Below are 15,315 nucleotides of genomic sequence, written 5' to 3'. Positions count from 1 at the left end.
CTACTTAGAATAATCTAAAAAGTCATCACATGAAAAACAGAAAAGGAAATTACGAATGAACAGTCTCAGAGCTTAGATCACTACAGTCTGCTCTTTGATCTGAAATGGATTTAGGAGAACTGAATCAAAAGCATCTTCAAGCTGCCTTGAGTTCAGAAGTTGTTCAGTCATGCCCATCCCTTTTAATATTCCCAGTCACACACTTAAACAGATAAAGACCGTGAGGGATTGGCTTTGTTAACAGTTGTTATTTAAGTATGCATACAAATCCATACCACAGTCTGAACCTGCCTCCCTTTGCCCCCAGATAAGTTAAAATTAAATATTACCAGTCTACTTACCTGCAAACACTAGATTTTCTGGACATGGTAGTACTGGGAGAAGATGGAGGAGTCTGGTAAGACCAGCTGTAATCAGAACCTTTCAGATCTAAAATTACCTGGTGAAAGATAATCAATAGCATCAAGGATATGGAAATTTTTTTCCTCCCCCACTAACACAAATCATCTGTTTGTCATACAACATTTGTTACCACTATGAACTCTCCGTGTCAACTGACTAGGCTTGGTTCTCTTCCAGAATTACACTGTGTATTTTACACAGGAGAATCAACTTCATTCTTGGTTTTCCAGGAACTATTATACTTCAACTCTAGGGCTGATATCCCAGAGGGAAGTTCAGATCTGCATGAAAACATCTTTGCAAAGTGAACTGGAGACTGATTTTATGCATGCTATAAGCTGCTTTGGTTTGGGTTTTGTTTGTTTGTTATGTGGGTAGTTTTTGGTAAGAAAACTATTACAGACAGAGTTTTTAAACTGTTGCAATTGAAAAAAAAAAGAATGAAAGATCTAATATTCAGCTACAGCAGAACTTCCCTCCTTTGCACTCCTAGGAATAAGACAACTGCATTCACACAGCAGGGCTGAGGCAAAGGGTCGTATTTGGAGTCATTTAATGACACACATTTCCCTATGCATTTCAAAGACAGCATGGCAAAAAGGATCCAACTTTAGAATACATCAAGCTATCTAATCCCAGCAATCTTGCAACCACACAAAGAGGGAGATTCAAATGTAAGGTGAGAAGATAACATCCCTCATGTACTGCTTACAGAAATTGGGCATCTTCATATACTTCCAAGTGTTACTGCTATCGCTTCACATTGGTCTCCATATACTTCAGAAGCACCGAGTTGGTACTTCTATTTTTTCAACTGCTTATGTTAAAAACTACTTTGCTGCAGTGAAGCACCTACAAAGCACTAAATGCTGGTAGCCAGGACTCCTCATAATGCAAAAGGAAAACTGGTATAAGCTGCAAATACAAACGTTTTGCATGCAGGCAACAAGAGCCAACCTGTTCACTTGAAGACGGCAATTTGTGTGGATCCATGGTGAGACTTTTCAGGTCATCTGATATGGTTTGTAAATGGGTTATTTCTCCTAGCATGGATATTTCTTCCTCCTGAAAAGACAGAAGAGCAGGGCTAATCACAGCCTTGGCTTTAAATGTCAGACCCATAACACAACACACAACCTTCTTCTTTTTGCTGATGACTGTGGGTGCGCCCAGCAGAGCTGCTCCTTTTATGCCCATTAAGCAATCACTTATGAAAGATGGCTGAAAATATTAATTTGGAGTTTTATAACTACTTTAATATTACTCTGAATTCTGGGGTCCAGAAACATTTTTTCTCAAAGAGATAAATACATCTCAGCCTTCTTCTTGAGACATCTCAAAAGAGTGTAATTTTTGCTGCATTTGGCAGAGATTTAACTCTTCTGTGCATACTCACTAATGTGTCCTGAAGGGCCTAAACTCATACATTTTGCTAGTTTTTGGAAGCTTTGAGATAAAGGCACTATATAAGTACAGAGGACTAATACATCTAGGACTCATTTCTGGCTAGCATCAAAAGCTAACTCAGATACCTGATTCCTACACTGTAAGTTACCATAGTAATCCCTTAGCTACCATAGTAATTCCATCCAGGTGCTTGGTCTGGTGTTCACCTCCTCCTGCTCAGCCATCACCTCCCTACTTCGTCAACTACTGCTTTCTGTTGAGAGTGATGCTCTTTGTAAACAAGCACTAGAAACATTTTCCCAGTACAAAGGAGACCCTTCAGAATTGCATCATGCTTGCACAAACCCACAAATGATTCATTGACGGGCTTCAGACAACCTGAGATGATGAAAATACACTCAAATCTTTTCAATGAACTGAAAAAGCTGTCATTGTGGGAGGAAGAGAGCTGCCAGAAAACTGCAAGAAAGCAGCCTGCAATCTGTCAGATAATGTCATTATATACACAGGGGAGGTCTTGAAACATTTATCAGTCCTAGCACTGGAGTAGGAGTAAGGAAGATTTATATTAAAATGTGATGTTAAGAAAAAAAGCAGCAGAAAAAATGGCACTGGCAATGTCTCAGGTTGGTCTGCATAAGGAACTCAAGCCCTCTTAAGTCGCTGTGTCCTTTGTTTTCCCATTGATTGCTGAATTGCTCGAAGTGCCTACAAGAAGGTCCCAGTTCCCAGGGGTCACATCCCGGGCAGAGATAGATGTTGACTGTGGGGTATAGAAATTTGTCCCTAAGACATAGTGAACTAGTCTTTTTAGAGACTTTTGGCCACTATTTGAGTTTTTCAATTGCACCAACTTAAAACAGAGCTCTTACTATCACAGGCCGCAGCATGGAGATGAAAGTACAGAATCGGCCACGCTCCTCGATCAGAGCTTTTCGGACAGCTTGCTTCTCGGTTTCTTCAAGCAGCAGGTACTTATCATTCACATCTTGTAAAGCACTATCCAACTGGGGCTGAATGTCACCCCTTCCTGTATGCAGGAAACAATCAAGAGTACATTTTGTCAAGGCTGTGGATCTCCATAGATCGAGACCTTATCTTCTGCCAGCACTGCTGCTGGATTATACTTTTGTGATTCAAATCTCAACCAGCATTTTCCCTTAATTCAAATAGGAAGGGTTTTCTCCCCAATTAAACCAAGCCTTTCATAGCATTCAGTTTGTTCCCCTTTGAAAAAGAACAGAAATCCAGATCAATTCAAAAGGTTTGAACAAGACAAAGACAGCATTTCACAAAGGGCATTCTCAAAGTGTTAGATGTAGAAACCCTCCAGAACATCCTTGCTGAAAACCAACCTCTTACTGACTGGGAGAGTACTAATCACTAACCACAGGTATACCCTCTTCCTTCCTACTTTTGCACTTACCAAGGTCCTAATAACAACTCTGTGGAGTCACTAAATGAGTGAATGAATCTCCTATAGGAGATGGAATTAAGGGTATGTTACTGGTCATTGGACCGCCAGGTTCAAGTATTCTACACAAGCAATTTTTAAACCAGTTTTCTTCATTCCAAGGTCCAAACCAAAAAGCCTCAGCCTATCAACATCTCAAATATATATTAATAATATATTAATGTCCAGTATTTGTCTATGGAAATTAAAAAAATAAAAGTCAATGTTTTGCAGTCTAAAAGTTTCACTGTGTTAATTATAATCAACTCATAACACTAAAATTTTCTGTGACAGGGCTTTCTTCTGCACCAGCTGCTTACTCTGCATCATGTCAAAAATGTATTCCTCTAGGAATGAAGAGCTGCTGCTTAGCCAGACTATTACTGAGCCAATAATGTTGCAGTTGCAAGACATTTTCATGCAGATTAAAGAACCTCCGTTGAGTAAATATATCTCCATCTCCCAGAAACACCATCACATGCAAATTCAGTATCCAGATACACACCCATGCTGCTGATGCTAAATACCAGAAAGTTAACTGCCAAAGATGGTGGGTGAGTCACAAGCAGCTACCCAAAATTCATTTTCATGGGCCCTAACCTTTCTGCATGGAGGACTAAAAGCTGCAGGAGAGGGGAATCAAAAAATCTCTCCATGTCTGCAGTAGACAATGTAGATGACTCAAGGTCAGAGTTACAAAGGAAAACCTGTGCCTTATCATCACAGGTACTTCTTCAGTACTCCTGAGCTAGGTGAAATCATCAGCTTCACTGCACAGCCAGAACCACAGGAAAGAGGGCAGTGATGCAAGAAAAGAGCATCAGGCTGGCTTAGCAGCATTACAGACTAGATAGATACAAATCTCCTCTGCACAGTCAGACACAGGCCAGATTAAACTGCACAGACACCCACAAGCAGAGCTCTGCAATGGATCCTCCAACAATCATGGGCAGTGCAACACCATCATGGCCACTGTAAAGGCCAGCTGGGTACCAAAGTGCCAACAGGAACACCCTGTAGATCAGGCTGACCGGTATAATGTGATAATAAAACTGTTTTGGAAGTAACTTCAACAGTAACAGATTCTGAAGTTTTAGCCACTTGTTTCTTCTCTCAAAATCAGCATCTGCCAGAAACAAGTTATAGAAGAGTTTTGGGTAACTTCCTGAAGGTCCTAAGCCTTCTAGTTTGTTATCCTTAAGAGATAAACTGCTTGAAGATCACCCTATACATGTCAAGCCTTTCCCCATACTCTTCTTTGGTACCAGATGCAGCAATTAAACATTATATACTGCTCTGGAGATGTTCTTTCAAATTCCTTATGAAAATGAGACTTGCCTTATTGCTCAGACCCCTTATCTGCAGAACTGTCTGGAGATTAGAACAGGTGAAACAATCTCCTGTTGTTCAAACCTGGATACTGGCTCACTACTGTGGAGGTACTAAATGCAAAATATATTAGTTCCAAACTACATCACACACATAATTGGAGAACTGCTGTAAATGTGCAACTACTCCATAGGATACTGCACTTAACACAGCAAATCCTTGTTAAATGCATTTGCCTATGCAGTGAGAAGAGACACACTTAGAAAGCAACTGGACTCCACTGACAAAGTGTGGTCAGTTGTAGTGGACTTTGGTCATTTATGTGGGCCTCACAGAGCACCACATCTTCAATCAGAGCAACAAGAGCCCCCCAAATGTGAGGCAAAAAAATCATTTACACATGTGTAACTCAATTGAAGAAAGTTATCAGGATAATGTTCAAGCTGTGTATTTTAACCCTTCAGCAGAAGTGCATGTAAAACTGCATGGCTCTCCAACATTCTCTGTACCTCTATCAAGTATGTATCCTATATAGCTGCAGGACGAGGGGGGATGGCTTTCAACTGAAAGACATTAGATGTAAAGATCATCTTCACTGTGGGGGTGGTGAGACACTGGAACAGCTTACCCAGAGAGGTTGTGGATGCCCCCTCCCTGTAAACATTCAGGATCAGACTGGATGAGGCTTTGAGCAATCCAGTGTAGTGGAAGGTGTCCCTGTCCATGGCAGGGAGGTTGGAACTCTAACTTTTAAGGTTCCTTCCAACCCAAACTATTCTATGAAGTTTCTATGTTATTTCTTTAAGCGAGTCAGGACATAAACAGACATTCCATCTCCTCACTGCTACTTTCATGAACACACTTTTATGCTATGGCTGTTGGTCACTTACATAGCCCATAAAACCACACATGCTCTGGGCCATAATTCAGAGCAGGAAACAAGCTTAGGTGAATCCTTTAGCTGAAGTCAACTGTTTACATGGTATCAATACAGCTCCCTCCTGATGTCTCCTTGCAGCTCATCTTTTAGGATCAGGAAAGCATTATTAACATCCTTTGAAAGCTCCATAAAGCAGGCATCAATCTAGGAAGTCTTCTGAAATCAGGCACTCTCCCTGAATTGCCATCTGCCTCTCATGACACTCAGCTCAGGAATTTGAGAGACAGGATCTCTGCCCCATTTAACCAGTTTCATTCGCTAAGCAGAGCAGAACACAGTCCTCAACAGCACTCCTAAACCTAGAGGACAGAGAAGATGTGAGGGCAAACTGCTTCTCTCTCATCTTGTGGCTCCACTAGTTTAATCTACTACTTCTCTCAGAAGAGAATACAGACCACTGGAGAGCAATGCAGTTCTTTTCCACTTTCACTTAGGAGCGGAAGGTCACTTGCCTGTGGCATCTCTGACAACGAGCTCTGATTGTGCTATTTTTGCTGTAGACATGAAGCACATTTTCATAAAGAACAGCAGCAACTGATTATTCTCTCCAGCCCACATTCCCTGGTCTTTAGGTTGTCCATTTGGATATATTTCCAAACCAACACAACTATCATAATGACAGAAAATAGTTCCAGAAAAGTCTCATCATGAAGCAGTTGTGGAACTGCACCTGGGAAGAACACTGCTATCCCAGCTGCAGACAGGTCTGAATGACCCACCAAAGCAGTCAGCATTAGCAATGGTCAAAAGCATCATGGGTCATGGGTCTCTGGTCTGCAACCAGACAACAATGTGGTGTAGGGATGGTTCTGCAGAGCATGTCCTGTTGCACTCACAAGAATGAGTCAACAACCTGGAAACAGAGCAGAAATTAAAATCCAGCTTTTCTCAAAGTGGAGCTTTGGTGTTCTGGAGAGGAGCAGAAATGCAAGACTGGAAGTCACGGATAGACTTCAACAATAGCATCATGCTCAAATGGCCTGAGGACCTGTGGCTTGACACAAGCAAGTAACAGCTCAGGAACTGCAGAGACATGAAATCCTTCTCTGAAATATTAATATGAATCAACTGCTACTCCAGGAACAGTCTTAATATGCCTTCAGAGCAGGTGGCTCACATCATTACCATGATGTGCAAGAGCTTTACAGGATCAACATGCATCAAAACCTCAGTTTTACAATGCTCTGTGTGAATCTTGGCTGGAAGCCTCGTGCAGCTTCTTAAATTGCTAGAGTTCTTTTTGAACAATGGTTAAGGAAGCATATTAGAGAGAAGGAAAAGGTAAATCTAACTTTCAAACCCATTTCATACCTATATTTTATAATACAAACCAGCAAAGCTGTCAGCAACAAAAGAGAACAAGGACTTTTAAACATTCTCAGTGTAAGTCTGACTGCAAAGCTATTACTGTTACTGACAAAGTAATGAAAAAAGTATTGGTTGAATTATTATTCTACACATTTTCACTTAAAGAGTGCTCCCTTGCACTTTTTCATGTGTCTGCACAGATCCTGAATATTCAATACTGGACACTACAGAGTGGCAGAACTTACACTGTATGAAACAGTGCCAAGCACACCTCTTTGTACAAACCAAAGCAAGCCCCAAGTCTTTCATTCCCAAACCACCTTCTTTACAAAAGCATACCTGCTTCAGCTGCCAGGACAAGAAACCCCTGTAAGTCCTGCACAGTAAATCCAACAAATAAACTACTACGGATCTAGGCTGAGAACAGAAGCATTCTGCAGCCATTATAGAAAGGTGGAAAAACCTCATTGCTGGTGTTAACTTCAGACCCCTTCAGCAATCAGTTCTGAATCTTTCTGGTGGCTACTGGAGATCTGCATCAGTCACTGAAGTTCAAAAGTGCTAAGCCAAGTCTTAAAAGAAAAGTTCCCAGCTACCAAAGGAAATCTCCAGATTGAATTACAAATCAGAAAACAATACAAAAACACCCAGGGGACAAGCAGCAGGCACACTTCCCAGCTCCAGGAGCCCAGCAGAGGTGACTCAGTTGAGAGTCTCCTGATCTAATCAATATAGGCTTCTTCAAAGGGCAGCACCTACATCATTACACCTACAAGTGGAGGTATGATTATTTCTCTCAAATTCAGAAACACTGCATTTTGTTCACAAGATCATCTCAAGACAGCTACTTAAATCTGCAATACAACTGAAACAACACTTCAGTTTAAACACATTTGAGATGTGATCAGGCAGCAGAAGAGGAGACAACTGTGATGCTGATTTCCACCCCTTCTCCAGCATGACGTTAAATAGAGTGACTTCTTCTTAGCTATCGGTTAGGAAAGGTGCATGCGATTTTCAGAAAGAAGGGGGACTTGGATCACAGGTTTACAAAGAACAACAGTAAGGACTTGAAGCTCTAGACTTTAAAAGTCATATTAACAATTAAGATATTGGATTATTTGAACACCACCTCAATGACATGTCTATTCCATTTAACTTCTCTCCCAACTGTGATGTGATTTATTAGTCCATGTTAATCCCTTTCTAAAATATCTGTAATGCTGATTTTCTTCTTTTACAGTGTTCCAATTAGATGCCAAAAGAAAACAAATCAGAAGATGGTTTGTTTATTAAGATTAGGCAGTTTTTTAGTTTCATTAGAAATTAAAGTCTAGGCAGTTAGTGGAGACCAGACACCATAAAGAGGCCACAGCAAGGGCTACAATAAACCAGCCACCAGGGTTACAGCATGGCACAGACTTACCCAGAGCCTCAGCTGTCAGGCAGGTGCGCATGGTGAGAAATTGCAGGACACAAAATTGACACAGAAAGGAAAATAAAAAAAGTCAAACTGGTATTCCATCATTCCTAGAGTTCAGACATCATCATCAGTGCCAAGAGAGCGAGCAGTGCGGACTAGACTATTTTGACTTCTTCCATTTGCTTCGTGATGAGCTGTTGCAAATTAAACTCCCAGTTATTTACCACACAGTTTTATTTTAAGAGACTTAAACCAGCTTAGGAGCTCTGTTTAGCTTGCATATTCCTAGGTGAGAACATGTTAACTGGTGCTTCAGAGAAAGTGCACTACACAGACAGCTGCCAAACTCTTGCTCAAGCTGAAGAAGTGGCACAAAGCTCATCCCCTCGCAGCAAAGAGGGAACTCAAACTTGCAAAACTCCAGGCGGGTGCAGCATTAGTAACCACAGCACTTTTTGATGTTCTCTACTGCAATTACATTAACAGATTGTTAATTAAATGAAAAACTAATTACTGCTGCAATGTGGAAGAACATAAAAAAGATTACCCGTGATATATGTAAACTTGGCTTGCTGTCAAAAAGAGGGGAACTATCGAGAGGCATTCAAAACTCAAGCAATGAAAATAAAGAGACATCTCCACTCACTGATTTTGCAACATGTCTTCAATGAATTTTCATGAAGTGGAGCTTATTATGTAATAAACTTGCAGAGAGTGTGTGTCTGGGAGAGAAACATGGGGGGAAATCACCAAAAAAACCCCATAGGCACCCTGGCCTCATCACGCAGGATATTTTTTCCTTCAACAGATAGAGCTTTCCTCCTTAGCTTCCCTCCTGGGCTGCATTGCACTGACTCCACAGTGACTCCTGGCTCTTATTTCAGTCATCATGCCACACTTGATTAATTTGGAGAAATACAGATAACTCTTTGTGGAGAAAGGGTCTGGCCTCCCTCCCCAGCCTGCCACTCCAGACAGCCTATGTGCCAAGCAGAAAGAGTGCAGAGTACTTGCATGAGAAAGTCAGCATTTGCTTCAAGAAGTGAGGTGTTCTTTGGTTATAATTATGCCAATGAGCTTCATGCTTTTCAGTTAAGAGTCACAGGGTTTGTGCAATCATCCTTGAGAACAGTATAACAGTATTACAGTTTCAAAGACCAGAGTGTGACACAAAAACAACTGCAAAGGCTCTAAAACACAAAGAGGTCATTTTGGCTAAGCAGGAAGAGGGGAAGAAAAAGCACTTTTGGCAGTATTTCAGTACATTAATAATCCATGCTCCACTCTCTCAACTTTACTAAAAGTCAAGAATAGCTCCAAAACTCCTGCATCCTCAAAAATAGAATTTGAATACTCAGTGCTGATGAGACACAAGAAGAAATGTTGTACTGCATGTTAAGGCCACTCTGCAGAAGGTTCTGTGAACAGCTTAGGGAGAAAACTCACATTTGTCATTAATGAGCATTGTATTACTGGAAGGATTACACAGCACACCTTTTCACAAATCTGCTTGGGTTTAAATATGTTCCTCAAAGTTCACACCCAGTGTCACATGCCATGAAGAACCTGAAAATGAAACCTACCAGTCACATCATAGGCAAACCTGTCTAGTTAATCATTAATAGCCAAGATAAACCACAGAATATAAAGCCATCATGCACTGCTGATTTTAAATACACATTCAATTATTTTGAGTTAGTTACTCGATGCCTTTTTTCTTCAAACTAAGATTCATGCATTTTGTTAACCTTCCAAAATGGTTACATGCAGAGCCACAGCTGCTGTCTCTCCTCCAAATTCAATATAGCATCAACAGCTTCTAGCAGCTATGATCCACTTAAAAGGCCTTGACTCAGCAGAAACCTAAACATGGAATTTACTTTAAATATAGGCATAATTATTCTGCTGACTCAGGCTAGCTGGGCTGACTTCTGATGTCCAATGCTTGTGTAAAAACAAACAGCAATTAGGAAGATGTGTGCAATCCCATGCACTTCCCTTAGCTTCACCTGTTTAGACGAGCTAAGTTTCAGTGCTGAGGTGGGCAAAATGCCCTGTGGGCCTGTTCCACTTGGGAACAAGGGCATAAGGATGCAACTTGAAGGTCACCCTGACACCCTTCAGGGACTGCATGAATCTAGGAGAAATGCACCAGGATTCTATTTAACTACATATATTGACATTTCATTTTTATAGTCCAAGACAACAAAAAATGACCCTGTTAACGTCTTTTAAAATGCAACACCTTCCTTTGTACACAGACATGTCATTTACCAGCAAACTTCCAAAAGGGACCCCAACACCTTTTTTCTTTTGTTTGGAAAGCTTAGAGATTTCACCATCATCTCAAGCTTTGGGAACACCTTTATTATATAATTAACACACCTACTCTGCAAATAGTTTCTAATAAATGATCTTAAAAGCCCAGCCTGAACTTTCAACTTGGCTGCATGGAACCAGAACAAACAGACCACGTACAAGCCAGAGGACAGGCAAACCCCAATGTATTCAGCCTCTCAGCACTAAGGTGGAGTGCCAGGACAAGCCACACAGCCCATGGTCCTTTCTCCCAAATGCCCTTGGGATGCAGGCAAGGAGCAAGGAGCTGCTATGCATGCTGCAGCCACTGTCTATAAGAGGGAGCCTCTGCAGCCTGATGTGGCACAGAGACAGGACACCACTGCTGTGACACTAATGAGGAAAGCAGAAAGTTACATTTGAGTTCCTAGAGCTGAAGCTGCTCAAAGTAGAAGAAAACCACTTTCCCATCCAGTCACAGCAGAAAAAAAATCTTGAAGGACTTTTTAGTAGCATGCACAATATTTAAGCAAATTAAGAATTCAGCAAACATCTTGCCCACAGATGACTGCAAGGTTAATTCAAAAGTATCCTTACAAGCACTAGGAAGGGAATGAATTGGTTGGTTTAGAGTTCCCATAGGTGAGTCAGTAACTTTATAGAAAAATCAAAGGGACAGGTCCTGCTTGAGGAAGAACAGAACAAAACAAAACAAGGTCTGAGCAACAGGAAACCAGGAATAGTTCAAGACACACTAAGACATTCATGCACTCAGCCACATGCCTGCCAGGACAATTTCACCCAAGTTTCCCCTGCTTGTAATTTCATTTGTGACCTAAATCAGAGACACTTTATCATTTTATAAATAAACTCCTTCTTGATTTTTTTTTAAACTCTCAGTGACAGAAAGAGCAATGTACTTCACCACACAGCACACTAAACACATCTGTCAAGGTGGGTATACACAAATTTTTTGTAAGAACATTTGATACTGCATTCAGACCAATGCTTTACTCCTTCGAGGTAGGGATCAGCAAGGCAAAGAGAGGAAAAGGCATCTGTTGCTTTTTTGCCTTCTGTGTTTAAGCCCTATAGCTAACTTGCAAGAAGACAGGGTGAACTTCCCCTGAACCTCCACCCATTCATGCTGGGAACCACTAGGGCTAACAGTTTTGGGCATTCATTCTCACTTCTGTATGAGCCTCAGCACCTTGCTGCACCTCTCCTACCCAGGGGCCACAAGAGCAACTCTTAGCTCCTCAAAATATTGCAGCTTCTCCTTTCCCCCTGTACTGGCTACCTTAGAACCTTCATTGCCTCCACCTTCCCCATATGCATCCCTCCTGTGACCAGGTTTAACCCCACCTCAGTCCCATTGTTGTGTTGTGCTGAGGACCCAAGCACCATGTGTGTGACAGCAGTTCTGACAGCAGAGAAAGGCAGCAGGTTCACTGCCAACTCCAAAAGCATGTCGTAACAGTAACATTCATCAAGGGAATGCCATTAAAAAAAAAGAAAAGAAGTCTTCAATCATTGCATGGCTGCTATAAAAATATAGTAAAATGAGGCCTCAAAGATGTTTAATCCTGAAGGAGGACAAGACACCAGTGTGCTGACCCTCATCACTAGACATGGCACACATACTGAGGAGGGAGAGAGGAACCCAGAAAATCCAAGGAGAAAGTCTGTCTGCTTTAACCACTGCTGACAGACACCTACAGTGGCATCTGCAGTATGGGGACAGTGGGGTTCTCCTCCAAAAGGCTTGAAGTGCTTCTATTTCTTCCTCCTGAGAAGAGAATGCTGTCTCCTCCTCCAAGACTGCAGACTGATTTATTCAATACTCAGAAACAGGATAAAAGGGAGATGGAGCCAGACAGCTGTCAATTCATAGAAACAGGTTCAAAAAATGGTTTCTTCTTCCAAGATCACTGACATGTTTTTCTCAGCTCTCACCTACCATGCACTGAGGGGGTTGTCATGGGGACAAGAAATGATGAGACCAGAAAAGGGGGAAGAAAGAAAAAGAAATGGAACAAGTATCACAGATTGTCTAAAGCTGTTGGTCTGAACTCAGACAATTTATCACACAAGACACATGTTAACACATTAGCCAAAACCACAACCTTACCACACACACACAAAAAAGAAATCTATTTTCCTAAAGATGAACACTCCGATTCAAAACACTATACTTTTCCACAGACAGACACACAGGGCCTACTGAGCTAAGCTTCCTCTTGCTGGCTTCCTCTCTCTCTCCCTCATCCTTTGTCTGAAGTCAGCTAAAATTCAAGTGTGGATTTTTCTGTCACACAACTTTCCACATGTGAAACTACTGATTTACCTATTAGGACAGACAGTTAGAGACAGCTCACCTGCTCTGGATAACATTTACACCATTTAGAAGTTCAAGAAATTCCCTACTCCAGCATTTATTTCGTTTGTCCAGTGGCAGGAGAGAAAGTTGCAACCTGCGGGCTGAGAGCTACTCAAAGCACACTTCCTGCATGGCTGGTAAGAGCCCAGTGCTAGGAAGGGTAACCACAAAGTCTGTTTCTGTACAAGTTCCATATCATCTTCCCAAAGCTTGGAGGGGTTTGCACTCAGCCATGTAAAACCCTTAGTGACAGCAACAGTGCAGCTATCAGTGATGCACATTTCCATTAACATGACAATGAAACACCTGTGACAAGATGGTGGTGGGAGAGCAACAGAAGCAAGAGATTCAGATGCTGGCCTGCCTTAGTGGAGAACTTCCTTTCTTTTCTTACTCATCTTTGGTTTTCTACAGTTGCCAAGTGCCCTGCCCCTGACAACAACCATGCCACCTCACGCTCCGAGGAATATAGGTAGTAGAAAGAGAGAATAGTGAGAAATGTTAGTAGTTACAGAACATTTCCATAATGGATTGTTTTTACATTATTCCAAACAGATTCTGGAAAATTCTGCAGGTATCTGCACAAGTCCTGTTACAGTGTCAGTGTGCCTGACGGGAATAAGCGAGCAGCAAGCCCTCTATTCTAAAACGTGACCGACTTTGTACAAACAGCTTTAAGGCTTCTGTTTAAGAACGTCAGACAGCAGCTTCAGAGTGTGATTTAAGTGACACATAGTAATTGCACCCTGGTGTTCAAGTAGGTACCAGAAATACATTACAGGGGATCACATTATTACAATAGAAAGTCCTATTGCTGCTCAATCATTGTCAAGGAGCACAGCACAGAAGGTTTTACACAGCATTAAGTATGAAGCAAGTTACCTTTCTTTGCTTTCTTCTGCAGCTTCAGTGTGTCAGACGATTTCTTTTTTATCTCTTGGCGAGCTTTTTTGTATTCTAAAAAACACACAGTCTCTATTATTAACACACTCAATGCCCAAATGCATGTTTTTGACAGAAAAGGCTATGTTTAAAGAGATCAGACTGCAAATTTTGAGAGGACAGCTACTATTAATCATGACGACTTAGAACTTGCATTCTGTAGTGCCTGTATGTTTGGTTTATTGTAACATTTTAGGGTGTGAGCACATTCACATACCAAAACCTTTCCCAAATAAACGAAGTCTTTACAGAAATAACAACTGAGAACACAGTACAAAATCAGAGTGCTTTTCAATTCAGAGACTCATCCACTCTCAAGAATGGAAAACAGAGATGACAGTTTCTTGAAACATCTGTGTTGAAAAACAAGCATCCAGAAATGGCAAGGCAGAGAATACCCTGTGATCCCTCTCCAGCAGGAGAGTCAGGCAGAGGGAGAGTGATAAAACTTTGCCCAAGGAAGGGTCACATTGCCAGCTCTTTCTGATGAAGTGGAGCACACTTCAGTTGTCCTCATTTTCAGATGAGCTGCAAACCCTGGGAGAATTAAAATCCCAGAACAAAATCTTTCACCTCTAGCCCAGGCACACTAAAGGTCCCAGATAAGGAACTGATACTTACAAAAAAAAAGAATAAATCAAATGATAAAATGCATGTATGCATGTATATACATATACACATACACTTCAACGAAGAAGGTCAATGTTATTACCATTCTATAGATGGAAAAACAGCAGCAGGCTGATGGTGGGCACAGAAACTGTACCAGGGCCAACCATACACCCAACACCCAAGTCTGCTCACTGTACCCTAAATCTCATTGCCACTTTAGCCAGTCACCCTTACCTGCAGGAACCCAGGTGATTCCTCCCTACCTGCTAAGCACTCTCCACAGCACAAGGTGGAAACCTTTTAAAGAGCTGTTGATTTATCTGCTGCTATTGGACCATAGTAACAGTAGAGCAAGAAACACTAACTCTTCTGCAGGCCAAGCACAGTCCTTCCCATCACTTCTCACCCTCTCTGAAACAAATTATGGTGATGTTGTTTCTTTCAGACACAGCAAAAGCACCTATGATAGAGGCCCATTATCCCCAGTACTAGCTTTGCAAAGCTGAGGACATCTACCAACATGGTCTTGCTGTGCAAGACTGCTGCCTCCTGCTCATTCCCCCAGGAAAACCTCTGGAGCCACCATCAGCACTGCAGCTCTGAGTATCCCATGTCCAGCAACAAAACCTTCCTGTTCCCCAGGTGCAGACTTTTGTATCATATCAGATAAAAAATAATGATGCTGAATGTTTTACAGGGCTATGCATTCTATGGAGGATCCTGTGTCTGAGACATAACATGATCTCAGTTAACTTTTAACTACGCCCCAGGGTTTTGCCCCAGGGGTAGTTGTGCCATTCCCAATCCTCAGCACTACTGCA

The 15,315-nt window shown here is 41.6% G+C and overlaps 1 protein-coding gene across 17 annotated transcripts in view; it reads right to left on the bottom strand.

Moving 5' to 3' along the window:
- Nucleotides 1–15,315, bottom strand: part of MTSS1 (MTSS I-BAR domain containing 1) — a 119,874-nt gene that overhangs the window by 16,625 nt on the left and 87,934 nt on the right. For 9 of the 17 annotated variants that reach the window (XM_068155568.1, XM_068155559.1, XM_068155564.1 and 6 more), the window contains 5 exons: nucleotides 13,823–13,897; nucleotides 8,266–8,277; nucleotides 2,682–2,839; nucleotides 1,360–1,467; nucleotides 342–439 (listed from right to left, as the gene is read on the bottom strand). In XM_068155568.1, the coding sequence (XP_068011669.1) occupies nucleotides 342–439; nucleotides 1,360–1,467; nucleotides 2,682–2,839; nucleotides 8,266–8,277; nucleotides 13,823–13,897 (451 nt within the window). The remainder of the gene's footprint in view (nucleotides 1–341; nucleotides 440–1,359; nucleotides 1,468–2,681; nucleotides 2,840–8,265; nucleotides 8,278–13,822; nucleotides 13,898–15,315) is intronic. The other 8 variants (XM_068155575.1, XM_068155566.1, XM_068155560.1 and 5 more) reach the window with 1 other exon arrangement.

Source organism: Melanerpes formicivorus, unplaced genomic scaffold, assembly GCF_026170545.1.
Source record: "Melanerpes formicivorus ecotype bairdi unplaced genomic scaffold, bMelFor1.0.p_v2 SCAF_32, whole genome shotgun sequence".
NCBI classification, from domain to species: Eukaryota; Metazoa; Chordata; class Aves; order Piciformes; family Picidae; genus Melanerpes; species Melanerpes formicivorus.
The sequence above is the reverse complement of the archived record's forward strand: the minus strand, read 5'-3'. Positions and strand labels throughout refer to the sequence as shown.